Below are 25,646 nucleotides of genomic sequence, written 5' to 3'. Positions count from 1 at the left end.
AGTACATTAAAGTGCGAAAAAGGCAATAAAAGGGGGTGCGGCTATGGAGGGGTAATCTCAATACTATCAAACTATATTGTGTGAAAATTGCAAAATTTTACTGAACATAAAAATGTTCATGAAGGATTAAAAAAAAATACCACTTTTATGTTCCTAAAGATTTTCTCATGTGCTTATTTCATGTAAGAACTTACCACTTTTTTCTTTCCATTTAGCCATTAGTTGAAATATGTGAAATCAAGTTTCTGAAAAGAATCTCTGTTCTTCACATGCTGTGTTAATAGGAGTAGCTAATAGTTTGCTTTTTTTTTTGTCATCAAAGATTGTAATTCTATTTCAACTTAATTTAAGTGGAAGAATTTTTTTCTTTTTCTTTTTCTTTTTCTTTTTTTTATTGAGACAGGGCCTCCCTGTAGCCCCAGCTGGCCTGAAACTCCCTTTGTAGACCATGCTGACTTTAATCTCTCAGAGATCCACCTGCCTCTGACTCCTGAGTCCTTGGACTAAAGGTGTGCACTACTGCAGCCCGGCTGTTGGGGATATTTGCCATAAATTATTTCACTTATTATTTTGCTTAAAGTTAAGCTTAATGGTAGAATACTTGATTTGAATATGTTAAGGCTCTCGTTTTGCTCACCAAGACCATATACAAGAAAGAGTAAGGTATTATGTAACATAATATTTATCTTTTTAATGTTTTTCATATTTTATGGAATTTTATATTTTTTGAGATCAGCTAAAAGAGAAATCCACATGATTTCTTTCAGATTGTGGGTGAGGTGATAGCAAATAAATCCCATAGTGATTAAACAGGCTTGTCAAATATTCTTTTCTCAAACACTTTCAGATCTTCTCAAGCTTCTCCTTCTTTATCTAAATAACTTATCTCTCATGAACGCCCAACACGTTTTTGTTACTAACAGTCAAGGTGCTTGCTGGTTCTTTTCCTTTACCCATAGAAAGCAACATGCTGGGTATTGAGGGAACAAAAACAGTCATGGAAAATTGGCAGTCTTCTAGATTTCTAGTGGCAAAGGCTACTGGAAGATTTCTCTTTAGTATTAATCTCTGTGTTGAAGACATATTACTGTTTCATTTTGCAAAGCAAGCATAAGGCATAACCTCAAAGGTGAAAGTGTACTGTATTGCCTAAAAGTGATCATTTGATCCTTTTGTCTTGTTCTTCTGTGTTCAATATAGAAATGAGTTTGTTCGTCTAGTTTTAAAGGACTCTCTTTTCCATTCACGTGCATTCATTATTTCTGCAGAAACCTTGAGTGTTTCACTGTAGTTGGTGCCAGACAGAAGGGGGTGTTAAATATAGTGCTGCCTTGACTTTGATTTTTAAGGAGGCTTCATGGTTTAATAAACATCTTGTGGACTTTGAAATGGATTTATTAAATTTTGATTCTTTTTAACTTTCTGTATGAGTTTTGATCCTCAGCGGCTGTAAAGAATGGTTGTAACTTAGAAAAACAAAGACAGTGAATTAGGGAAAGATATTAAATCCTAAGTGAATGGCGTAAGCTGTCATGTTAATGAAGTACAGGGACTCCTTAGGGAAGAGAAGACTAAAATGATTAGAATTGAGGTTCTCAGATTTTTTCTTTAAGAAGATGATGAAAAGGGATACTTCTTCCCTGTGGTTTTTTTTTTTTTTTTTTAGTTGTGAAATATTCTTTATAAAAAGTATTACATGCTTATGTTAATAGAAAATAAAATGAAAAATAAGCCAGTCCTACCCTTGAGCTCAAGTCCTCCTTTCCTTAGGCAAACAGTGTGAAATTATGATTTCCTTTCAGAGATTGTGTTCATGCACAAACAGTGATTTGTGTGCGTGTGTGTGTGTATGTGTGTGTGTGTGTGTGTGTGTGTGTGTGTGTTGTCCCTTTGACAGAAGGAATGGTTAGAAATGCAAGAGGACTGGGCATGGTGGTGAATGCCTTTAATTCCAGGACTCGGAGACAGAGTCTGATTGCTGTGAGGCTATGAGAACTAGCCCATCTTGGTTTACATAACAAGTTCCAGGCCAGCTGGGGCTCTATAATGAGACCCTGTCTCATAAAACAAACAAAAAACAAAACAAGAAATGCAAGCAATAGTACAATCATTAGTGTATTTTGAAGATCATAGCATGTTAGCACATCTGTTTAAATCATCCTGTTGAGTAGATGCATGGCGTTGAGTGTCATAGTTATAAAGTGTGAACCTTAAGATAGACTCATAGCTTTCTCTCTCAGAAAGTGGTCTAGTAAAAGTCACATTCAGGATAAATCCATAGAAGTGGAATATCTTGGTCAGAAATCTGGGCATTTTAAATTTGACAAATATTACCAAATTTCACTCCAAAACCACTTTTATTTGTACCTGTTTTCAGTGCTGTGTTTTTCTCCCTGTATACACCCATGGCATGTATGTTAGCTTGTTTTAATCCTTGCCAGTCTAATTGGTTAATCACATTATCTTGTCACGATTTACATGAATAATGTTGAACATCTTTTCATATGCTTAGAAAGCCATTTGGGTTTTAAAAACTCTTTTCCTTTTGTACTTTTTTTCAAAGATAATTTTATACCTTTTCTGGTTGAAGTGTGTGCACGGTTTTGGTATTCTGCCTAGTTTTCCTTTCCCTCTGTACTGTCTGGACTCTGGGAAGAGCTGTATTTTATACCTCTGAGTTCTTTGATTTGCAGAGTAACTAGAAGTCCATGTTTGCAAAAAAATCCTAATTCTACACTTCCAAATGAGTTCTTATTCTTTGAGAATGGAGAATACAATCAAGTTTTAGTTAGAGAAATACCATTGAACATTTGTAGAGATAACCTACATAGGATATGATTTGAGAGGTAGGAAGAAATGTGTAATTTGGATCCTTTTTTTTTTTGAAGTCCAGAGATAAAGGGGATCTAAAACTAGGGCAAGTAGAATTGGTAAGGATAGAAGATGAAGAATAGATCTCATAATAAGTACAGATGAACAGAAATGAGCTGTGAATAATTATTAGAAGATTGTCTCAATTGTGAAGACTTTAGTCATTAAACTGATAAAACAAGTATTGGACCAGGCTGTTTGGAAACTTTGCTTCTTTAGATTGCCCCAACACCAGTTTTGCTGTGTATGTATATATGTATGTATGTATGTATGTATGTATGTGTATATGTGTGTATATATGTTTGTATACATGCATGTGTTGCTTTTAAAATAAAGACTGATTTTTTCATCCTGTGTCTGCTTCTTGAAGAAAAGAATGCTCATTGCATGGAACAGTGCTTAGCATATGGTGGGTTTCCATCAACTCTTGTTAGATGAATGCCTTTCACAAGGAAAATACAGTAATTATTATCTTTCAGTTGATTTCATATTTGAGAAAGAGAGTTACTACCTTTAATGATATAGCAAGTACTCAAAGTTTTATTTTGGAATGAGATCTACTTGCCTCTGTGCCACCGTGAAAATAGTTTTTCAGAAATGCCACGTTTTCTTTATGGCAAGAGAGCCTTTGCTAAGCAGCTTTGCTTTTCATTCTTGATCCTTAAATCCAGGGTTTAGGGAGCTCTGGGTTATGTTATATTGGAAGACTTTAATCCACTTCTAGATGTTTTCTTTCTTTAAGTAATCTATTCTTTAAAGATGTTCCATGTCTTACACAAAAATTGCTTGTTGGCCCAGTTGTGTCTAATTCTATATAAGGCATGTGGCCAATGATGAAGATTTATCCATGGGCTTTTAACATTTAAAACAAATCATGTAGGTTCTTGTTTATTGTTTGGTCTCTCTCTGTCTCTCTCCCTGAAGCCCATCTCCCTCTCTCCGTGTGTGTGTGTGTGTGTGTGTGTGTGTGTGTGTGTGTGTGTGTGTATGTATGTGTAGTTTGCTTGTTTGAGACAGGCTGTCTGTATGCAGCATAGACTGACCTGGATCTTACTGTGTGGCCCAGACTGGCCTTGGACTCAAACTCCTCCTACCTCAGGCTCCCGTGTGTGGGGATTATAGACACGTGCAACCACACCTATATATAGCTTATATATAGTTTTAATTGGAAAAATCTTAAAGGAATACGTCTGTTCAAATTCTAGTCATCCCTGAATCCAGCTCCTCTTTCATTTCAGAAAAATCAGAATGTTTTTATTCCCATGTTGCAAAAGTCCTGTACTTTTGTAATTGTGTCTTCCCAGATGTGTTTGTATTATAGTTACACATTTCACCTAGAAGCATGAACTCTCAGAAGCCAGATATTGATCCTTATTTCTTTGGTTCCTGGTGAAGAAAATAGAACAGGATGTGTTGCTGGCCAATTTATTCATTTTTGGGTAGTGAGCAAATTGTGATTCCTGATCCATTGCATTGCTTTGAGTAGCTTCTATCACACATTTTTTTTTTCCAGAACTACTACTGCATTTCTTAATGTATCCAGATTGTTAATTCAGAATATTTCTTAGGGTAGCATAAATCACTATGTGTTTGTGTGTGTGTGTGTGTGAGAGAGAGAGAGAGAGAGAGAGAGAGAGAGAGAGAGAGAGAATGTGAGTTAAGTGCAGGTAGCCATGGAGTCAAGAGATGTTGGATCTCCTTGGAGCCAGAGTCACAGGTGGTTGTGAGCTGCCCTACATGGTTTCTGGGAATAGAACTTGGGTCATCTGCAATTTCATTCTGTAATGTAGTGATTTAACTAGACCATAATTACCACTATGTAGAGCATATGAAGGCTAATCACTTGTTTTTATTTCTTCCTATTTTCTAAGGACAATTCCTAGTGAATGTACACTAGGGAAGCCGTGATAGAGAAAAACCCACTCCCCCTCCCCACAACCACTCAGAAATCAGGTCTTTATTGCCTGATGTCCTCCTGTACCTTAACAGTATTTAAGATGTTTAGTTTGGTTCTTTGGCTGTTTTGGGTAGGAAAGTAAGTAAATCTTATCTTTACTTCTCCATTTGGCCAGAAAATGAAGTAGCCTGCTTCATGTGGTTTACAGCCTTCATAGTAAAGCTTGACCCTCTGCCAAAGTGCACCATGTGCTATTCTTTAAAGAAAGAGCCTGGAAAATATGTTGTTTAGTAGAGAAGGTGTGACTTCATGATGTCCCTTATTCTCTGACAGAGATTACTGAGTAAGTTTTTAGAGTGTCATATATTTTCAGTATTAAGACTGACTTTATGTTAGGTTTTCTATAACCAAACAATATACTGCTCGTGTAATAGAGATTTGAGAACATGCTTCTCAAATTAATAGAGCCTCTTATTTAAAATTTTTCCTTTGCTTTACTCAAGTATTTTTCAGATGCAAGGAAATATGCTTAGTTTTTAATGTGGGCTATTAAAAGATTCACATTAAATTTCTATTTTGCTTCTAATAAAATGAAAAGATTCTATTTACCCCAAACATAATTCAAAATAATGGTAGTAAACTAATTATAGTACCTCAAACACTTCATGATATGTTCCACAAGTATTTAGGGTGGGAGTTAGAAATTCTGTGTCCTCATTTTGTCTCCCTGCATTGAAGTTGTTTACACTTTTGTTTTCATTAGTCACAGAAGATCGTTTCTTCTAAGTTATAGTAAAGATGACTTTTCCTTGGGTTTCTAGAGAGTAGAACTTTACAAACTATTCTGCAGATGGCTGCCAACTTTAATGTTAGTGTGTGTTTAACCGTAGACAAACAGTTCTGTGGTCAGATAACTGAGAAATCAAGTTACGGCATATTAGGCGCTTTCGTTAGTGACTCGTCCTGCCATGTCTGTTCACATTTATTGTTTTGCTTTTTGTCTGATTTGGGGCCTTTGGCTCCAGTATTTTCAACAGGTTTTTACTGTATTTATGTAGGAGTATCTTATGTCAATTGGTTCAGATCCAGTAAGGATTACAGCACGAATGGAAACAAACAAGGCAAATCTATGTCAGTTCTTTAAAGATATTATGGCTACAGGCTGTGGTAAGGGCTTACTTAACACATAAATGTTAAACATTACCAAAGACTAAAAATAAGGCAAATAACGTTTAATCCCATTATATTCTTAGTATTGTGTTAGTTGCTAACATTGATATTGAAATTGAGAGTAGCAAGATTTGAACAGAAAGCTGTTGAAAGCTGTTGAATTAGTTTCTTCTATTTCAAAATCTAGACATTTTGCCCTGTTATACTGCTTATGGAAGAAAGTGTTATGAAAAAGTAAAAGAAGGTTGTATTCCAAATCGAATTGTGATTCAAATGATGCTGGATTGCTGGATTGGTATTTTATCTCCCCAGAGAAACTAATTTCTTATCCAGGTTTGGTACTTCAGGCCTATAAACCCAGCATTTGGAAGGCTGAGGTAAGAGGATTATGAGCAGGCTGCAGACCTGGGCTACATAATGAGTCCCTGTCTCAAATATATATATATATGGGGGGGGGAAATCCATGTTTATTCCTCCCTTTCAGAATGACTTGAGATAGGGTTCACATTTTAAGTGTGATGATGATATTCTTCCTAATTGGCTTTAAAATTTCAGTTATTTTCAAAGCTCCTTTATTGAATTCTTGAGGATTTCTAAACTTTTGTTTTATATAATAAGACAAATACCACTGCTTCCTGAAAATATCCTAAACATTGTGTCCACGATGTGGTCTTGTGTGCTAGGCCTTTGGCATTGGCTAAATGATCAGGATATATGTTCTTAAACATGTCATTTTTTAAGTTATCTTAACTATTTTTCTTGGCCTTAATTGATGGTGAGACTCTATGATTTCTTTATTTTCAAAGCTAAACCAGTTAGCTCCCATCCTGATGGCATGCCATTCCCTTTAAAGAGATTTCATCCATCTTCCTTTTTCTGTTGTCTGTATCTTGTGGAGTGTTTTCTGTAAAGCAATAAGTCATGTTCATAATGAACAAGTTTTTACTTGGCCCTAGCTATAGTATTTTTTGTTTGTTTATTCTTCTGCATTTGCATTCTACAGAGATAGAGGTAATACCCATGTTTATTAGTTGCTTTTCTCTTGCTGTGACAAAATACCATGACCAATACCAGCTTATAGAAGGAAGGGTTACAGTGCCAGAGGAGGAATCTCTAATGGCAAGGAAGGCATAGCAGGGAAGGTGACTGATCACATTTGGTCACACAGGAAGCTGAGAGAGCAAGCAGGAAGTGGGGCAAACTTAATGACACCCTCAGAGCCCACCTGCAGTGATGTTCCCTGTTGTAAAGGTTCTATAACTTTTCTGAGCAGTGCCAACAACTGGGGACCAAGTGTTCAAATACATGAGCTTATGAGGGGCATTTCTCATTTAAACCACACGTAATAGTTTATACAGTGCTATCTAGTCCCTGACAGCTTACCGTGGTCTTGAACTTAAGGTCTGCATTACACACAGTGATGTGCCTTTGTCGATGTGCTTCTCCTAGTGTCCAGTTTCCCACATGTAACTTCCTGCTTCGCTTGCTCTCTTTTTTTTTTCCTTTAAAATTTTGGAGAATTTCATACATGAATATTGTCTTTGCACTTTTTCCATCCCTGCCAGTCCAGTTCCATCTCCTCCCATGTCCCCCAACTCCTTCTCAATTTCTTGTCCTCTTCTTTATTATTGTTACATCTATATACACATACATTTATATATGCATATATATACAAACATACATATATATATGTATAATGCCCTTTGTCCATTTAATGGTGTCATATGTACCTTTGTTTATAGCTGTCCACTTGAAATTAGATAAATTTTCAGGGTATTAGTCCCTGGAGAAAATGGATTCTCTCTCCTTCAGCATCCATTGATTGCCTCTTCATCTTGAGGTGGGACCCTCTGACATTCCACCCACCCACTTTGGCACATCAGATGGTTTGCCATTATGTGGATCTTGTTAGAGTACCATACTGTGGAGATTTCATTGGTATAGCTTCCCTGTCATGTCTAGAATGCATTAACTATCAGCAGGTGTCTTGTCTCTCTGACTTTTTCATTCTTTCTACTCTTTCTTTCAAGATGTTACCTGAGCCTTGTGTAGAGGTTACCTTGTAGATGTATCATTTAGGGTTGAGCATCTCACGGTCACTTGTTCTCTGCATTTGACCAGTTGTAGAACTTTGTAATCATCTCCATCTGTTGCAGAAAGAAGCTTCTTTGGTAAGTGGTGAGAGGTACATTTGTCTGTAAATATAAGGATACACATTTAGAGTCTAGTAAGAAATTACATTGGTCTGGCAAAGTGATGGAAGTAGGCTCTTGGGTCTATGACCTCTCTAGCTATGTGTGCTTGGCTCTGTTTACAGTACCAGCATGATTTCCCTACTATTGAGCAGGCCTTAAGTCCAGTTAGATAGTTGTTGATTATCCCCAAGATAAAAGTGCATTACTGCACCATAGAGATAGTTTGTGGGACTCTTCACTGTTGTAGTTCATAGATTTTACAGCTAGGTTAGGATCGTTGATTTGTTTTCTCCCTTGGTAGCCTGCATAATATTTTCCTATGCCGTGAGAACTAGTCTTCAGGAAGGAAGCTTCTAGGTCAGTTCCAACTCAATTGCTCCAAGTTCTACATCTCAAGTATGGCTCATCTTCAGCAGCAGGGTATTATATTCAAGTTCTGGAAGGTATTCAAGGGCTGTAGCAGTAGCTTGTATTATTTTGAGAGTCTTTTGGACTACCTTGACCAACAACTCATAGGGAGGTTTGCTTTCTTAATGTCTGCTTACATACAGATATAGCTAAGAGCCTTTTTGCTACTCTTCATTTCTTCCACTGTGCCACAGACTGTTTCCATTTCCTTCTGTCATCATGGCACTCTAGATATTGCTACCATGGCTCTCACTGCATTAAATTTGTGCTTAATGTATATTTCTCATAAATTGGTCCTACAGGGAAATCTTGATTCCTTTTTATCTTTAAAATTACATTGTACCCAAAGGACAATAGATTCTTAAATGTGTTTGATAAAAGTATTGATTTCTATATCATTTTTAAGACTTTGAAATATGTTTTAAATATTTTTGTCTATTATAAAGTATTTCTGTGAAGACCTATTTTATTCTTTTAAAAAGCTGATAGGTGGATTGTTTTTCCTCTTAAAATTGTGAAAAAGTTATCAGAAGCCAAATTTGTATGACATTCAAGGGTCCATGGTGTGATTTTTTTTTTTTTTATTCTCTCCTAATCTCCACTGTTGCTCCACCTCTTAAATATATGGATCTTATGAATGAGAAAGAGTAAAGAACATTATGTTGGGTAGAGATTAAGATTCCCCACTGGCTTGTAATTATCAGAATCTGGACGGTTATTTATTTGGATGAAATGATGCGTACATTGCATTCATCAAAAGTAAAGTATATGTGATTGTTAGAGGGATGTTTGAATTCCACATGGGATGTCATGGCTGTGTTTATAAACTCTCACTAAGCACTAGTTCTACAATGGAATTTCACTGGAATTGAGATAATATTTTGCACAGTCAAATTACCTTCTTTACAAAAACCCAGGGAACCCTGAGGGCCTAATCCTTTATTAATGTCAACCCTAGGCAGCAAGAAAGAGGAAGATTGCCATTCGAAAGGCCCAGGGGAAAAATGTGGAGGCCATTCGAGAGCTGAATGAGTATCTGGAACAGTGAGTGTCTTAAGGGAGGATTGTGTTTTGTTATTCTGATAAATCTTTTTTAATTAAAATGGAATTTGCATTTGATTTTCCCGTTTGTTCATATATAGAATATTTGCACATTTACTCCTTTTCCCCTTTCCTCCTGTCAGATTCGTTGGCGACCAAGAAGCCTGGCATGAGCTTGCAGAACTTTATATCAATGAACATGAGTGAGTTGTTAAAAACAGTGAATTTTAAGAATGAAATTGTAAAATGCAGTACACTTGTTTCCAAAAGATTGGCAAGAAACAAATCTCACTTGTCATTTTAAATGAGAAGCTAAGTAAATGAGCGTTTTTGAAAAATAATAAAAACTTTGCTTTTGATATATATATATAGATATATATATATATAAATCTAGGCCATTTATGTTTTGTTGAATTATTTTTGTTCAGGAAGTAAGTTTTTCTTTAAATACAAATGAAATTCTTTGGAATTTGAAAAGCCTTCTCTCCCTAAGGTATTTTTTTTTTGGTGAATCCAAATTGTGAATTTTTAGAGTGCAAATTGTTCTATACAAAGAGTATTATGTACCCTGCTGTTTAAAAATTCTGTCAATTGTATGCATTTGTTAGTTGTAGTACTAAGAGAATCAGTTCTTCCAAAGTAGAAGTATTCTGTTGCCTGGGTTAGAAACCAAGCATAATCAAGAATGTTGAATTCTGTAGGAACTTGCTTATTGGCTATCTTAGGTTTTTGTTAGCTTTTTTATTGCTGTAGTGACAGGAGGAAATCCCAGTGTGAAAGGATTAGTGCAGAGTCTTAGTGAATGTTTTCTAATATCACAGCATTAGCATCAACCTCCATCTAGACATGTGGGTTTTTGTTTTTTCCTATTTTTTTCCCTTAGTTCTAAATCTGAAGTATATCCCATTGTGTCTTTGCTTCTTTTTGAAAGGATAAAATTAGATTCTCACCTACATTGTCTTATTGTATGTGAATAGTTAACTTTGTTCTCATACTAAACACAGCTGACACTGGAAATAATATACAATGAAGACATTGGTCTGTTGTCTGTGCCCAGATCTATAACTCTAAATGTGAAGTAAAGGACTGAAGTGATTATGTTTGTGATTTTAGTTTGAGTGATGGCTAACATAAAAGCTGCAGCTGTCATTTAATGAAAGGCCTACTGCATTCCAGGAACCATTCTGACATTCTGTGCTGTGCCATTTCAGAATCTCTGCTTAGGGTAAGGGATAGGTACAGAATTGTGTTCAGAAAAAGTGTACATATGTTTATAGGTACATATATATGTGTATATATATATCACGTACACATGCTCATCATTCTCTCATGCATGAGAGACCATGTTTAATACTTCAATGACAAAAAATTGAATTTCAAAGTTCATTAAAAATATTGATACTAGATTTTATTTTATTCCTAAAACAGGGACAGTCATTCCCAATTGCTTTGTGCTTTTTGAAAATTTCTGTGACTAAAAGCATTTAAAGAATTTCTAATCATCAGGGAAATATTTTTTCAAGTTAAAGAAATACCTAGTGCAGAAAACTTAGAGTCCAATAAGCATAAAGACCAATACAGAAATTACTTGTGGGGCTGGAGAGATGGCTCGGTTAAGAGTACTGGCAGGTCTTGCAGAGGACCCTGGTTCAACTCCCAGGTCCTTTATGGTGAATAACAGTCGTCCATAACTTCAGCTCCAGGGGAATCCAGTACCATCTTCTGACCTCTGTGGGCACTGCACAACATGGGTGCACTGACACACATGCAGGCAATATACTTGTACACATAAAATAAAAATAATAAATAAAATATTTTTTTAAAAATTACTTGTAATTCATCCCACCTAGCTACAGTTCTTCCTGCCTTGTTTTATCTTGCTTTATGCTGTATTAGAACCAGAGTCACGGTTCTCAGCCATTGAAATCTCTAATAACATTGTGTCTTAGTCTCAATATGAATTTTTGCTGTCATCTTAAGGAAACATTTAGAAGCTGGAGGTTTAAGATCGAGACTGCTTTCTCCTTTTCTTTTTGGGGGATAGGTAGATATATATAGGTAGTCATAGTAGCTTTGTTCTAGATATCTATTCATTTGTTCAGCTACTTATCAAATGCTTACTATTTCAAGAATGAGTGTTAAATTTATAAAAATGAGAAGAGCTGAAGCACCACAGATATTGTATGGGGGCCCGTGTGCAAGATTCTTCAGCAATCTAAAATATGGTTCTTGGGCAGTGTACAGGGTGAGATTTGTTCCTCAGGCTCTTTGAGTTTGCCTGCTGGACCACTGTTGGTTTATATGTCAGGATGGGTCCTTTAGCAAGTAGAGACTATCTCATAAATTGCGTATTGCTTTATACTTTGGCTAGTTAAAACATAAATATTAAATGATCACTGGATTTATAGAAGTTATTTTATGTAGAGATCTAAGGTTTAAAGATTAATGTTTAGTTGTAATAATGACTCCAGCCATTTTAAGAAGTATTTTATTATTTTTACTTTATGTGGATGAGTGTTTTGCCTGTATGTATGTAAGTGCACCATGTGCATGCAGTGCCCTGGAGAAGCCAGAAGAAAGTGTTGGATCCCCTGGAACTGGAGTTATAGATGATTGTTAGCTGCTATATGTTGGGAAACCGTTCTGTTAGGGTTGTAGTCCTCCATGTCCGGATAGCTCTAAGCGGCTTGGCGCCAAATGGAAGGACTCCCCTTTTCAGCAGGGGGCCTCCTGCTCTCTTCCTGACTTACCTGGAAAGTCCCACCAAGCATGGATTCCTGACCTTATTTGGAACATGACCTTTGGCATAGTTACATAGAGTAAAAACTACCCCCAGGTTTTTTCTATGTGATAATCAGGCATTGCCTGGTAGTCGGACGATAGGAGCCCACTGCCACATGTAAATAAAGCGTACTGTGAGCACCTATCAGCAGAGGCATTGGCTACTGCCTCCACACTATATTTTCCCTAGTTCTCCCACTGAATAAACGGAGCTGTTTCACTGAATCTGGAGCTGTATCACTAAATCTGCATCACTGAACCTGCCTCCCCGGAAGGGCTTTCTTCCGTCAGTGCTTACTGGCCGTCCTGACCCCGCTCATCGCTTCTGCTCCCTTTGTCCTCGTGGACCGGTGGCCAATGACCCACGAGGAGAGGGAGAGACCCCACAGCTATATATGTGGAGGGCATCAAACCTGAGTCCTCTGGAATAACAGCAAGTGTTCTTAACCACTGAACCATCTCTCCAGCCCTGACTCCAGCCTTTTAAAAACTATTGTCTATTGATTATTCATAGTGATTTGAGATTTAAGCTATTAATATCACTAAAAATTTTGATATTATTATTATTATTTTGAATCAATGTATTTTAAAATCTATTTCAGTTATTTTAGGAATAAAATTTCTAGCATCACAAAGGTTATTTTAAAATTATTAAGGTATATTTAAGAGAATTTATGACTTAAAATTAATATATGCCATTGATACTTTGCAGCTATGCAAAAGCAGCCTTTTGTTTAGAGGAGCTGATGATGACCAATCCACACAACCACTTATATTGTCAGCAGTATGCTGAAGTAAGTATTTTCATGAACAACAGTGTGTGTGACTTTTGTTGTTTTGTGTATTGTGGTACTAAATCTATGTTCTTCATCTTAGAAAAGTATAAAGTATGTGTGTGTATATGTGTGTGTGTATAAAATGACATTTGATGAATAATTTTTTAATGTTGAATAGGAATACTAACTTTTCAAAGATTCAAAGAATCTTTTAAATTTTAAAGATTCTACTTAAAAGGGAAATTCTATTTTAATACAATATTTATGTGCTGTTCTCTCTCCCGATTATAAATCAGTTACATCACAACTGTCACCATATCATTGCTTCTGAGACATTTATAAAGATAACAATTTTTAAATCCACATTCTAGGAAACTCAGATTAAGACTAATATTTGGAGATATAGGAAATATTTCATTTGCTCACTGTTAGGAATAGTAGCATAATTTAATGCTGTGAATTTGCAAGGATCTCATTTTGGAAGAATGTAAAAGGCAATTACCTTTATTATTAAAGTGCAGATGTAAAGTAAAAAGAGCATTCACTACCCTAAGCCTAGATTTATAATACCAGTAATAGAAAAATACGGTTATAAGGTATTTGCAAGGCCACTAAAATAGAAATTATATTACCCTTTTTAGTGTGGCAGCATTTTTGTTTTAACAGCTACTTGGTGATCTTAGTGTTCATGGTCTAGAATGGCTTGGTATGAAAGAATGTTTTAAATTTTAGATGAACAACCTTAAGGTGAATTCTTTTGGCATGCTGCATTTGTTTATAGAATATCTCTTTGGATTACTTAATGCCTATGGTATGATGAAACATGCTGTATTTCAAAGTAGTAAAATAAACAGGTTTTAGCAATCTGCAACTTTTAACAGGTCAAATATACCCAAGGTGGACTTGAAAACCTCGAGCTTTCAAGAAAGTATTTTGCACAGGCTCTAAAACTGAACAACAGAAATATGAGAGCTCTGTTTGGGCTGTACATGGTGAGTTGAGGTGCATGTTTAATGTTATTTTACAAAGTCTGTCATTTAAAATCCATTTAAACATCCAATCTCTCTTTGCTTATTTTTTGAATTTTATTGATGAGCATGTGATTTTTTTTTTCTAGTTAATTATGAACAAGTGTTTGTGATTGTTAGTATATCCTTGCTGTTTGACATTTCATTGTAAAATATGCTTGGGCATATCATAATTGAAATCTGAACTTAAGAAATTAGTAATATATACTGCAATGTAATTTATATTTTTCAGTTGTTTCGATATTCTTGGGTTTGTGCCCAATGTTATTGTATTTTTTACTTAATTATATTTGTATGAGCTATTTTTAATCTGTGTCAATAAAAAAAATGTTAGAAAATAAAATCTCCATTATGTCAAATTAAAACATTTTTATGGTGTAGAAAAAGTTTGAAAATTATTTGTGGGATGTTATTTATTTTAATGCCATATAAAGAGCTTAGAAAATTCAATTAATAAGAGCTATAGGAAGTACAAAACTTTGAGGAGCTTTAGAATATATTTAAAATGAGCACCTATTTGTAAATAGAAAGACAAGGGAAATTAATGGGTCCCTTATTTCTTTGAAATTTTTATTTACCGTAGTCTTTTATTCCCTCTTTTACAAACTTGAGAATTTCATCCATGACTATAATATGTTTTGATCAAATCCACCTCTACTCTCTCCCTTCAGTTCCTTCCATATGTTCCCATCACTTTTCCCTTCCAACTTTTTTAAAACCCTTTTTAAATCCACTGAGCCTACTTAGTGCTGCCAGTATTACCCTAGTCTTTTTATCAACTCAATGATTTTTTTTTCTTGTTGAAACTCAGTGAAAAATAATAGATTTAAAATATGGAGATAAGAAACAAATAAAATAATTTTTAGAACAGAAATCTTATTAAAGTGTTTCAAAGGAATTTCAAGAAAAAATGTCCCCAATTCTACCAGAACCAATTACAGTGGCTTCAAGAAGCAGTATTGTTGGCAGTGTATCTTGAGTAAATTGAGTATCTGTGCTTAAAACTCTATGACAATTAATTATTGTTAACAATGACTTGTTTATGCAGAACCCTTTGCATGCTGGGTGTGGCTGTGGTTTTCATTTTCATTTTAAATCATTATTTAAATCAACTATTTCAATAGGCACGCTTTAAAAATATTCTTAATTGGCTTTGAGAATTTCATACGATGTATTTTGATCCTATTCAGACTACCTCCCCATCTCCACACCCCCTTACTACCTCTGTCTTATTACTGCCTGAAATTCACAAATGGTACAACTGAGGCAAGTGTGTAATTAATTTACCCAAAGGTGAACAAACAGATTTCAGCCTAGGTATTTGATTAGAGTCTTTCTCTTAGCCACTACATTTCCTGAAATTCATGCCAAGAATGTGATATTACGGCATATAGTGATAAAAGTTGCCACGGGAATACCTACCTGACTGAAGAGGTGTGATGGGGATGAGCGCAGAGCAGGCCAGTTATAAAAGGACAGCTTCGCCTTTTCTTGAATTGCATAGATGCTTTCAAGAAAAAGATGTATTTAGGAATAAGACAGAGTTAAACTTCCTCTTTCCAGAAATGTAAACATTTGTTTAAAAATCAGCCTGTTATGTGGGGGATTTATAGATTGTTTCGTGGATATCAGATTTAGAACCTCTCACTAAAATGCATTTTTTTAAAAAGGACAAGGTAGATCAAATTGTAGTGACTTATCAGTTCTGCAGAAAGAAATTTGAAAGCAGTTGGTATAGTGTCAAGAAAAGCGGATTAGACATAAGTCTCCCCTCTATTTTAAAGATCTCCATTAACTTGTTTTGATCAAGTCCAATCACTCCTATTGGCCTGAGTATTTTTTTCACCTATTAGTGTAGGAAGTTGGATTAAATTGTTTTTGAGATCGTTTTAATATCTGATCATTCTGATGTTAGAAACATAATCCAGTGACAAAAAATAACAATAATATTCTAAGTAAAATGCTTGATGGCTTATAAAGTGTTTCCATTACTTCTTTATTTAAGTGACAGAGGAATTTTACCTTTAAGAGCTGATACAGATACGTAATTAAATAACTTTAGATATCATTTAAAATGCTTTTTGTCCTCTTGTTATTGTTTATTATACTACATTTTAAAATATATTTTCATTTTTAAACTTTGATTTCATTTAACATTTTTATTCTGAAAATTGTTTTGGTATAGTACTAAAACTCTGATTACTGACTTGTGACTGTGACTGTTCTGTTTTTTATTAACTTGACTAGAACAGAATCCTGGTTTTGATGTTTCTTTTCTATTACTAGTCTGCAAGTCATATTGCTTCTAATCCAAAAGCAAGTGCAAAAATGAAAAAGGACAACATGAAGTATGCTGGTTGGGCTGCTAGTCAGATCAACAGAGCTTATCAGGTCAGTATTGGTAATTCTCCTATCATGGAGATTGCTTGATATCTTTCTTAGTAACTTTGTTCCTATAAACTACAAAGCCAAATGTCTACCACAGGATTCTTTTAATGTCTTGGGCCTTTATCAAACATGCCTTTTATGGCCCCCCCAACAAAGAATCTATCAGTATTATGAAATCTCAGTAGTTCTGTATTTGGCAGTTAGGAAGTAATTATAAAAATCCAGAAAGTTATTGTTGAGTTTTAGAAGCACATTGGGCATGTGACTACATTTTGATTAGAGGTTATCTCAAGACATGTAAAGGGAAGAAGAAAGTCTAAAGGTGAACAAGCCAGACTGTGCACTGAAGCGTGTGCAGGCAGCGTGTGCCTCAGAGAGCACGCTGTGATCTCTCTGTCGTCTTAGTTTTCTCAAGCTCATTTCTAGGGCAAGTGTCAGGAATTTTTTTCATGGGAGATTTGTTCATGAGAAAACTTATCTTCTTACATCTTTTATAACGACATTTTTATTTACAGAACTGTTTGGCAGTTTGTACAGTTTGGCTTACAGTTGGGTATCCTAAACATATTTTCCCAGCGTTTCTAGGGCAAAATGTTGTTGTCCAGAACCCTTATGCCATCCTGAATTTCTCCCATAAGTGATTTAGACTTTGCCTGAAGTCCGAGGCATTTTTATCTTTAAATCCAAATAGTGGTACTGTGTGGTATGTTTTGTTGACTGCTCTTGGATCAGTTTCTCTGAATATATAGTACTTGTTTACTGTGTGGATTCAGCTCTACTATTTGAGAAAAGATACGTTTGGAATTGCAAATTTTATTTCTCTCTTTTTCAGGGCTCCAATTATAAATATATTGGATTTCCTTTTCCTGCCTCTCATTCATTTTCCTTCACATTTTCTATCATTCTGTATTTTATTCTTTCATGTCCATAATAATTGCTTGTGGAGTTTGTTCATGTTCTTTTTCTTCTTTTCCCCATTCAAGGGAGGTGCTGGGTTATTAGGCAGAAGTGCTGTGGAATGGGGGACTTGAAGATGTTAGGGGAACTTTCTAAGCTTGTCTCTTCTATGATTTGTTTTTGTTATAGAGAATTCAAATTATAACTGTTCTGTATATCTAATCTTTGTCACACTAAATCTGAGTTAGATTTCTGACTCTATCCTTCTGTTATATCCCGTAGAACTCTGAAAGTCTCATTTTGAAGCATCTGAGCTTTAAAGTTCCACATTCTTGTGACAGTTGGTTCCTTTTGCACACCTTGTGACAGTTGGTTCCTTTTGCACACCTTGTGACAGTTGGTTCCTATTGCACACCTTGTGACAGTTGGTTCCTTTGGCACACCTTGTGACACTTGGTTCCTTTTGCACACCTTGTGACAGTTGGTTCCTTTGGCACACCTTGTGACAGTCGGTTCCTTTTGCACACCTTGTGACAGTTGGTTCCTTTGGCACACCTTGTGACAGTTGGTTCCTTTGGGACACCTTGTGACAGTTGGTTCCTTTTGCACACCTTGTGACAGTTGGTTCCTTTGGCACACCTTGTGACAGTTGGTTCCCTCTTTTCTGCACCTGTAGCATTTCTTCCTCTTGTTCATGTTTTTGTCCTATTCAGTTTTGTTTCAGTTTTTACTACTTTTCTTTGTACTTTAAAGCTTTTATCCTTCAAGAAGTGGAGATGTTTGCTGAAGCAAGTATAGGTGGGAAAAAATTGTGAGTGATATGAAAAAGTATAACTTCAAAAGAGTCATATTTTTGTGATTAGATGAGTCTCTAGGATTTAATAACTTGTGTTTAGATATATAGACCACTTTTAACCATATAAATACCCCTTCCTTCTGTGTCTTTTTAGAGACTTACAAGTATGATAAAGTCCAGTTTCTTTCCTTGTGCCACTTACTAAATAGAATATGACCACTACTTGCACTTCAATTAGGTAATTGGTTTAGCATGCTCAGTGGAGGTGGGGCATTTGATTAATGCTCAAGAAAAGTTAAACCTAATATAATCTTCTTGATAAATGCTTCTTTGGTACCCTGTTAATTTTGTCTATGCTAGTGACCCATATGTTATTTAGGATTGCAGAGATGGGTCTATTACTGAACTTTTGGGAAATAGAAAATTAAATCATGATTTGAGGCAAAAATGAGATCCTAGCTTAATCAGTTAAATTGCCTTATAATTCTGGTACAGACAAAATAATTGCATGTTAGGCAAAATTTGAAATGATAGCTTTATATTTGCAACTTTCTTTTTATGTGTTCTGATACAAGTAAGCTAGCTTGGTTTATTCTAAATTGCAGTGGTTGTCAGTAGTGTTCGTACAATCTTAGGTGTGTATATTTTTTAATTAGCTAATTTTGAAAAAAAAATTTTTATTTTTAGTATGTTTACATACAAACCAAGAAAAAAAATCCTTTATTTAAAATGACATTTTAAGGCTTTGCAAAATCTTTATTTTTGCTTTGCTCTTTAAAACATTGGAATAATTGTCACTATGTGGTAGCCTGTTTTCTACTTCCCCAACCCATCTAAGCTTTTCCTCAAAATTAGCCCATTAAGTATCTGATTAGAGCCATTCCTGTTTACATGGGTAGGCAGTGGTAAATTTTTAGAAAAGCCTGTCTGTTCTTGGTAAATCCTCGTGAAGGTGAATTTATCAATTGGGTATTAAGTAAGCAGCAAACCCTCTATATATTTATATATTCTTTAATTACTAAGAGGAATTATTGTTTATTTATTATGTATTTATTATTTATTTACTTATTTTGGCCTTTCTGAAACAGGGTCACCTTGTAGCCCTAGCTGGCATGGAACTCCATTTATAGACCAGACTTTGCTGTCACAGGGATCTGCCTGCCTCTGCCTCCTGAGTACTGGGACACCTAGCTAAGAAATTTTTTCTTTTTAAACTATGTGTACGAGTGTGTTGCCTTATTCTAAGTGCAAGCGTGTCGTGCAATGCCCATGGAGTTCAGAAGGAGGGCATCGTTTCCCTTGGAACTGGAGAAGAATATTTATTAGCTGCCAAGTGGGTGCTGGGAACCAAACCTAGGTCCTTGGGAAGAGCAGTCAGTGCTCTTAACTGCTGTGTGAACTCTCCAGCCCCAGGAGATATTTTTTTACAAAAAAATTTTAATATAATGTTGTTACCATAATTTGTCATTTTAACTAGTGTTTTTAACATTTCAAGTCCATACGTTAATGATATCTTATGAAAGGCAAGGTGATACTATGTTTTGTACAGTTTTTTCTTTTCATGATATGTCTCTTAGATATTTTTAAAATTTACTCTATCAAATAAAGATTTAGTCACAGAAGCTGGTGTTTTAGGAAGCAGGAGAATTAGAAAGTTACATGTAGCCAGACTGTCAGTGGCAGACTACTGATTCCTGAAACCCATGCTTCTATGATGTCACCTGTGCTGATCATTTAATCTTTCTGAACAGGTCATGAGAAGTTTGTAAAATTAAGTTAATTACAAAAGAGAAGATTGTACATCAAATCTGAAGTACCTAAGACAGCATTGCTATTTAAATAAATGACCAATCACTGGAAAATATATTAGCTAGAATTACTTGATGTTACTAATACCACATTTTAATAAGTCATTTAGCCATGAACAAAATAAGTAATATAGATATAGTAGACTTTCTTCTACCCTCACAGGGGACACATACTTATCTGGTAAATCTGTTGTGTTTAATAAGACTGAGAAAAATTTTGGGAATTGTCAGTCCTGTTAGAAAACTCATTTTGAAATCAGCATGGTGTATTCAGCAGTGATTCCCTGTGATTATGTATACTAGTTTGAATTTAATATGCCACAAATTTTCTTTTGTAGGCACAAAAGTAGAACTTGGTGTATTATGTTTTGATTTCATTGTAAAATCCAATTCCAATTAGTTGTATAAAGTGAATTATAACTTAATAAACTAGAAATGTGTTCACATCCATGTGACACGTTACCATCATTTTCACTTTTGTGCCACTCCTTGCTGCACAAAACATGCTGTCATGAGACAACCAATAAATCTGAAAAGTTGAAAATATGGCTTAACTGTAAATTTCAAAGTTAAATGTTTAATAAAAGATACTTTCATTCATATTATACCTCATTTGAAATTATTCCTGTACATGTGTATGTTAAACTTCATTTAAAATTATGTTATATTTCATACATGCTTTAGGATCTGAATATAGGATAATTTTAAAATCAAATCTGGAATATTATAGGTTATCATACTAATTAAAGTAAGTTCCCCAAGTATGCAGTGAAATCTTTGTATTCGTCAGCTTAAGATGAAGCCTAAATGAAAATGTCCTCAAAACTCAGTTTGTTCATATTGAAGAACACACTTGATTTCATGTGAATGATAAAATAATATTTTCATTATTAGTATAGAGATGTGATATGTTGTTTGGAACCTTCCAATGAAATTGAGCCTAATTGCACTTCTTTTTTTCTTTTTAATTAGTTTGCTGGTCGAAGTAAGAAGGAAACCAAATACTCTCTTAAGGCAGTTGAAGACATGCTGGAAACATTGCAGATCACTCAGTCTTAAGGTTTCAAAAACTCTTTGACTGTAAATTTCATAACTGAACAATTGAACTTACTAGCCTGTGACTTATTTACCACTGATATTTATATTCTAATGTTCTGTGAAGAAGGCATTTAGTTGCAAAGAATGTGTTCATATAAACCTAAATTGCCTTTACTGCTAAGCAGGAAGATGGAGGAAATTCATGAAAGAAAGATTTAAGACCTATTGATTGTATATCAGTTTCTTCATATCACATAATCTATGTTATGACTGCTTTAAACAACAATCTGATACAGGAACGACCTTGTTAAATAAACCATGATGAGTTACTAAACTTGCATATGACGATTCCAGCTTCTTTGTTACACTCATAATTACTGTATTGTTTTAAGGGTCAGGTGTCAGCTAATTTTTTCTCATACGTGATAGGAAATATAAAAAATGCATAAATTGCATAAACAAATGATTTGTAGTATCAGGTTGGATTTTGTTCTACATTTCAGTGAGCTGTTTTAATTTCCTTATCTTTTACGTTGTTGTAATAAGTTCATTAAAATATGTCATTCTCTAAAATTAAATGACATCCCTTCGAAAGTTTTACTTTGATGTTGACATTTTTATTCATAAAATGTTTTGAACTTAAAATGTGCTGTAACACTTAGATTTAACTTTTCTACAAGTTATATTTATTGAACTTTTAGTTTTAAATTACTTAAAAAGATATTTAGGGTCTTACTAATTTTAGCAATAAAACGATTACAGTTCTCATATATAATCACCTTCTTAGTTATTACAGTTTATGAGGACACTTTAAATGGGAAGGGCAAGAGGGAAGATAAGTCAGGGAGAGAGAGAGGAGAGATAAATAGTGCCTCGTTTGTATAAAAAAACAGAGGAAATTGTATTAGTCCAAAAACCTACTGAACAAATACACATACAATATCTCTACATGAGTCTTATGTGTACAGCTGAAAACTACATAATAAGAAACGGTGCCAGATAGGAGAAACCTTCCTTTGAGTTGTTGGCCAGGGTAGTCTAAAGAGACTCCCAAAATTATACAGGCCATTGCCACAGTCCTTGATTGCCTCTCAGAACTTGATGGTAAGACCCTATTACTGAAAACAGGACACAGGATTTGGAGCAATGGAGCTGGAACTGGCCTGGAAGTCACCTCCCCTAAAGGCTAGCTCTCATAGCTTTGGAAAACATGCAAGCTGCTAAGGGAGAACATCAGTCGATGGTCCACCCCAGTTGCAAGGCCTGAAAACCACATCAATGAGCAGCACAGAAAACGACATTGGTGCAGTAGTGGCACTTTTACAGGGGTAATTAACAGCTACCTAATTGGACTTAGTGGGAGGAAACTCATGTCTGATACTGTAAACCTAACCAAATACACATAGCTGGAGAGATTATATATCTTAGGGAAAAATTCAATGTTGTCACATCCCTAGACAAATGTAATTTCTTACTGTATGCAAAATATGGATCCTTAAATCTGTAGACAAGTATCCCAGTCACCACCCATCAAAGAAATGTCTTTTTAAAGAGAGAGATAATTACAGAGTGCTACAACTGGCCACACACAGAGATTGTCTATGGATCACCCAAATCTATATGGCACATCTCAGATGCTACCTCTACACCTAATGCTCATGGAACACAGAACAAGGGATGAAGAGAACACTAATGCATCTTTTAACTCTCATCAGTGATGCTCCTTCATGCAACAGAGGACCAGGAGTGCAAAAGTTCACAAATGACCAAAAAGCAGAAAATTAAGAGTCTGCAGAATGTGGGTCCTTGGACAGGACTCCTATATTAAAATACACCCTCCTAGGGCTCAGCGACCATTGCAGAAGAGGGGGCAGAAAGATTTTTAACAGCCAGGTAGAAGGTGCATGAACTTGTGGAAATAGTCCTACAAGCGCCTGGGACTCTTCTCATATGAACCTACAGCAATGGTGTCAGCATGCACAAGACCCATGCAAACTTAAGCAGATAAAAACCCAGCACACAACTGTGGAAATGAACAGCAGGCCCCAATCTTAGTTGAAGAATTATTGGCAGCTGAATACTGCTGGGTAAGGAAGACCTGATTTTCTTAAAGGGAGAAACTCTAGATAGGCTCACTAGAGCTCAATGGATGAACTTGCACTGAGGGACATCTGGGGATACTAATTTCACATGATAGGCCTTAACACAATTGACAAAATATATGAACTCCAGTGGGGGGTGGGGGGCTAAGGGAGGGTACCAAAGGGAAATGGGTATAAAGATGATTTTCTGAATGAAATACATAAAAATTCAATAAAAATGTTTTAAAAATTAGCTATTTTCATGAGTGTTTTTCAGGTTTCAGTAAATTAGAAAGGATGGTCAAATTAAACATTAGGCAGTTGTTCATTCAGGGAGAACACACACACACACACACACACTTAAATTTAAATTTATTTTTGATAACAATACACAGAATCTCCTGTAGGCTTCTCATTGCTGCCTTTGGGCAGATGGGATGATGGAGAAAATTGACTACATGAAAGTTTAGGATGAAAAATATCAGCTTCTTTTAAACTTCTGAATGATTCTTAGTACTAATAAGTGATTTTCTCTATTTAGTCTTTTCTTCCATGTTATAGCATCTTTCATTTATTTCGTATGACTAATGAACAACTGATATTTTCTCTGAAAAAGCTTTGCATGTGAAGATAATTTTCCACCCCCATCTGTTATCATAAAGATATATTCTTTGTATACATGAACGTAGCAACTGCGTTTTCAGCACCATAACCATTATATATACATATATATGTATATATATTATTGAGCTTTTTAAATTTAATACAATATTTCCCACTGAAATCTAGATCCCCTGCCCCATCCATGCCTCCCCCTATCCCCCCACTTAACCTTATGCACTCTGCCATACATGCTGAGTCCTATTCATTCAGGTGTTTGTACCCAAATGTCCTTCAGTGTAAATGCATCCACCAGCTTCTAGTTAGCCCATCCTATAACTATTTTTGTGTACCGTAAAGAACCTAGTGCCTGCAAATTGTCCACTACATTTTCTCCCTCTGACTTCCTCCTCATCAGTCACTCAAAGAATATTTACTTTTGTAAGCGTATTTGTGTAGTAATTTAGTTCTTCATGTAGCTGTTAGCTTTAGTTTCAATTCATTTTTCTTTTAAAAGTTTCTGTTTAAAAATAACTTCCTGCCAAGAATTTTAAGTAAATTGTCAGTGATAGTAATTTTTTAACTTCAGCTCCAGGATTCTGATAATCTCATTGTGTCGGACAGTTGTCTATATAGCTACTATTTCCTCTGTTCTCTAGTATATACTAAATGTGTGATTCATTATATTAAAAACTGCCAAACATTTAAAAAAATAATACCGGTTTTATATGATCTTTTTCCAGAAAATATACTAGTGAATACCTCTAATCATTAATTAAAGGCAGTAATAGTTCCTTGATAACAAAATAAGAAAACAAGAAAAAGATAGTACAAGAAAAGAGGGCTGGAGAGTAGTACTTTCATAAGTGTAGACACAAAGCATTAGCAGATTGAAAATATGAAAATAGTATAGCAAAAGCACATTGGATGTATTACAGAAATGTCTCATTCAGTATTTGAAAATCAATATATTCTATCCATAAAAAATATTATATCAATATAGACAAGAAATTTGACAAAGTTCAGCACCCATTTGATTTGAAACAAAACCTCAGAAACAAAAAGAAACTTTCCCAACTTGATGAATACCATCTACAACAACTGAACGAGGAAAAGGGAAATGGTTTCTCCTTAAGACTGTGGACACAGAAAGGCTGCTCACTCTGAATTGCTCTGTGCTATTCCACTTGCTGCTTTACATTTAAACCATCGCAGTGGCGTAGGAAGAGGAAAGAAAAGGGATGCAGATTGGAAAGGAAGACATAAAACTGCCTTTTTACAAATAAAATGGTTGTCTGTAAGGAACATCTCAGGAAATCTCCAAGAACTTATTAGAACTAATTCATGAATTTAGTAGGATCACAGAATACAAGGTCAGTACTCCCAAATCAACTCTTAATTTCAACAAAGCAGGATTTATTTGTTGAAAACTACTAATGCTAGCAAAGAACACATACACAGAAAAAACACCGTTTTTATATATTAATGGTTTCAACATGCTACAAATGTTGAAACAGATTTTTTTCCCAAAGTTGATCTATAGATTTAATACAATCCCTGTCGAGGTCATACATTTGTTTATAGATAGACAAGATGATTCTAAAACATATGAAAAGAACAGGAAGTAGAAGAGCCTAAGCATTTAAAAACAATGAAATTGGAGGAGTCACACTACTGGATGTTAAGACATAAAGCTACAGTAATCAGGACTGTTTCTAGAAGAGTGCTAAGCGCATAGATGAGTGGTATAAGGTAGCCCCAAAATAGACCCATAAGCATATGGAAAACTGATTTTTTGGCAAATATATCCAAGACAATGGAGGAATTGTGTTGGAATAATTGAATATTAAAAAAAAAACACCCCGCCCCCC

General features: G+C 35.1%; 1 protein-coding gene across 3 annotated transcripts in view; it reads left to right on the top strand.

Annotated features, from left to right (window-relative positions):
* The window catches only part of Emc2 (ER membrane protein complex subunit 2), a 42,776-nt gene extending 21,342 nt beyond the window's left edge, over positions 1 to 21,434 (top strand). For 2 of the 3 annotated variants that reach the window (XM_008851504.3, XM_008851503.3), the window contains exons 7-12: positions 9,500 to 9,585; positions 9,726 to 9,785; positions 13,076 to 13,157; positions 14,021 to 14,131; positions 16,454 to 16,558; positions 21,029 to 21,115. In XM_008851504.3, the coding sequence (XP_008849726.1) occupies positions 9,500 to 9,585; positions 9,726 to 9,785; positions 13,076 to 13,157; positions 14,021 to 14,131; positions 16,454 to 16,558; positions 21,029 to 21,115 (531 nt within the window). Of the gene's footprint in view, positions 1 to 9,499; positions 9,586 to 9,725; positions 9,786 to 13,075; positions 13,158 to 14,020; positions 14,132 to 16,453; positions 16,559 to 21,028 lie in introns of all 3 variants that reach the window. The other variant, XM_008851502.2, reaches the window with a different exon arrangement.
* Positions 21,435 to 25,646: the final 4,212 nt, after the last annotated feature.

This window comes from Nannospalax galili, unplaced genomic scaffold (assembly GCF_000622305.1).
Source record: "Nannospalax galili isolate Female #2095 unplaced genomic scaffold, S.galili_v1.0 scaffold284, whole genome shotgun sequence".
NCBI lineage: Eukaryota > Metazoa > Chordata > Mammalia > Rodentia > Spalacidae > Nannospalax > Nannospalax galili.
The sequence above is the reverse complement of the archived record's forward strand: the minus strand, read 5'-3'. Positions and strand labels throughout refer to the sequence as shown.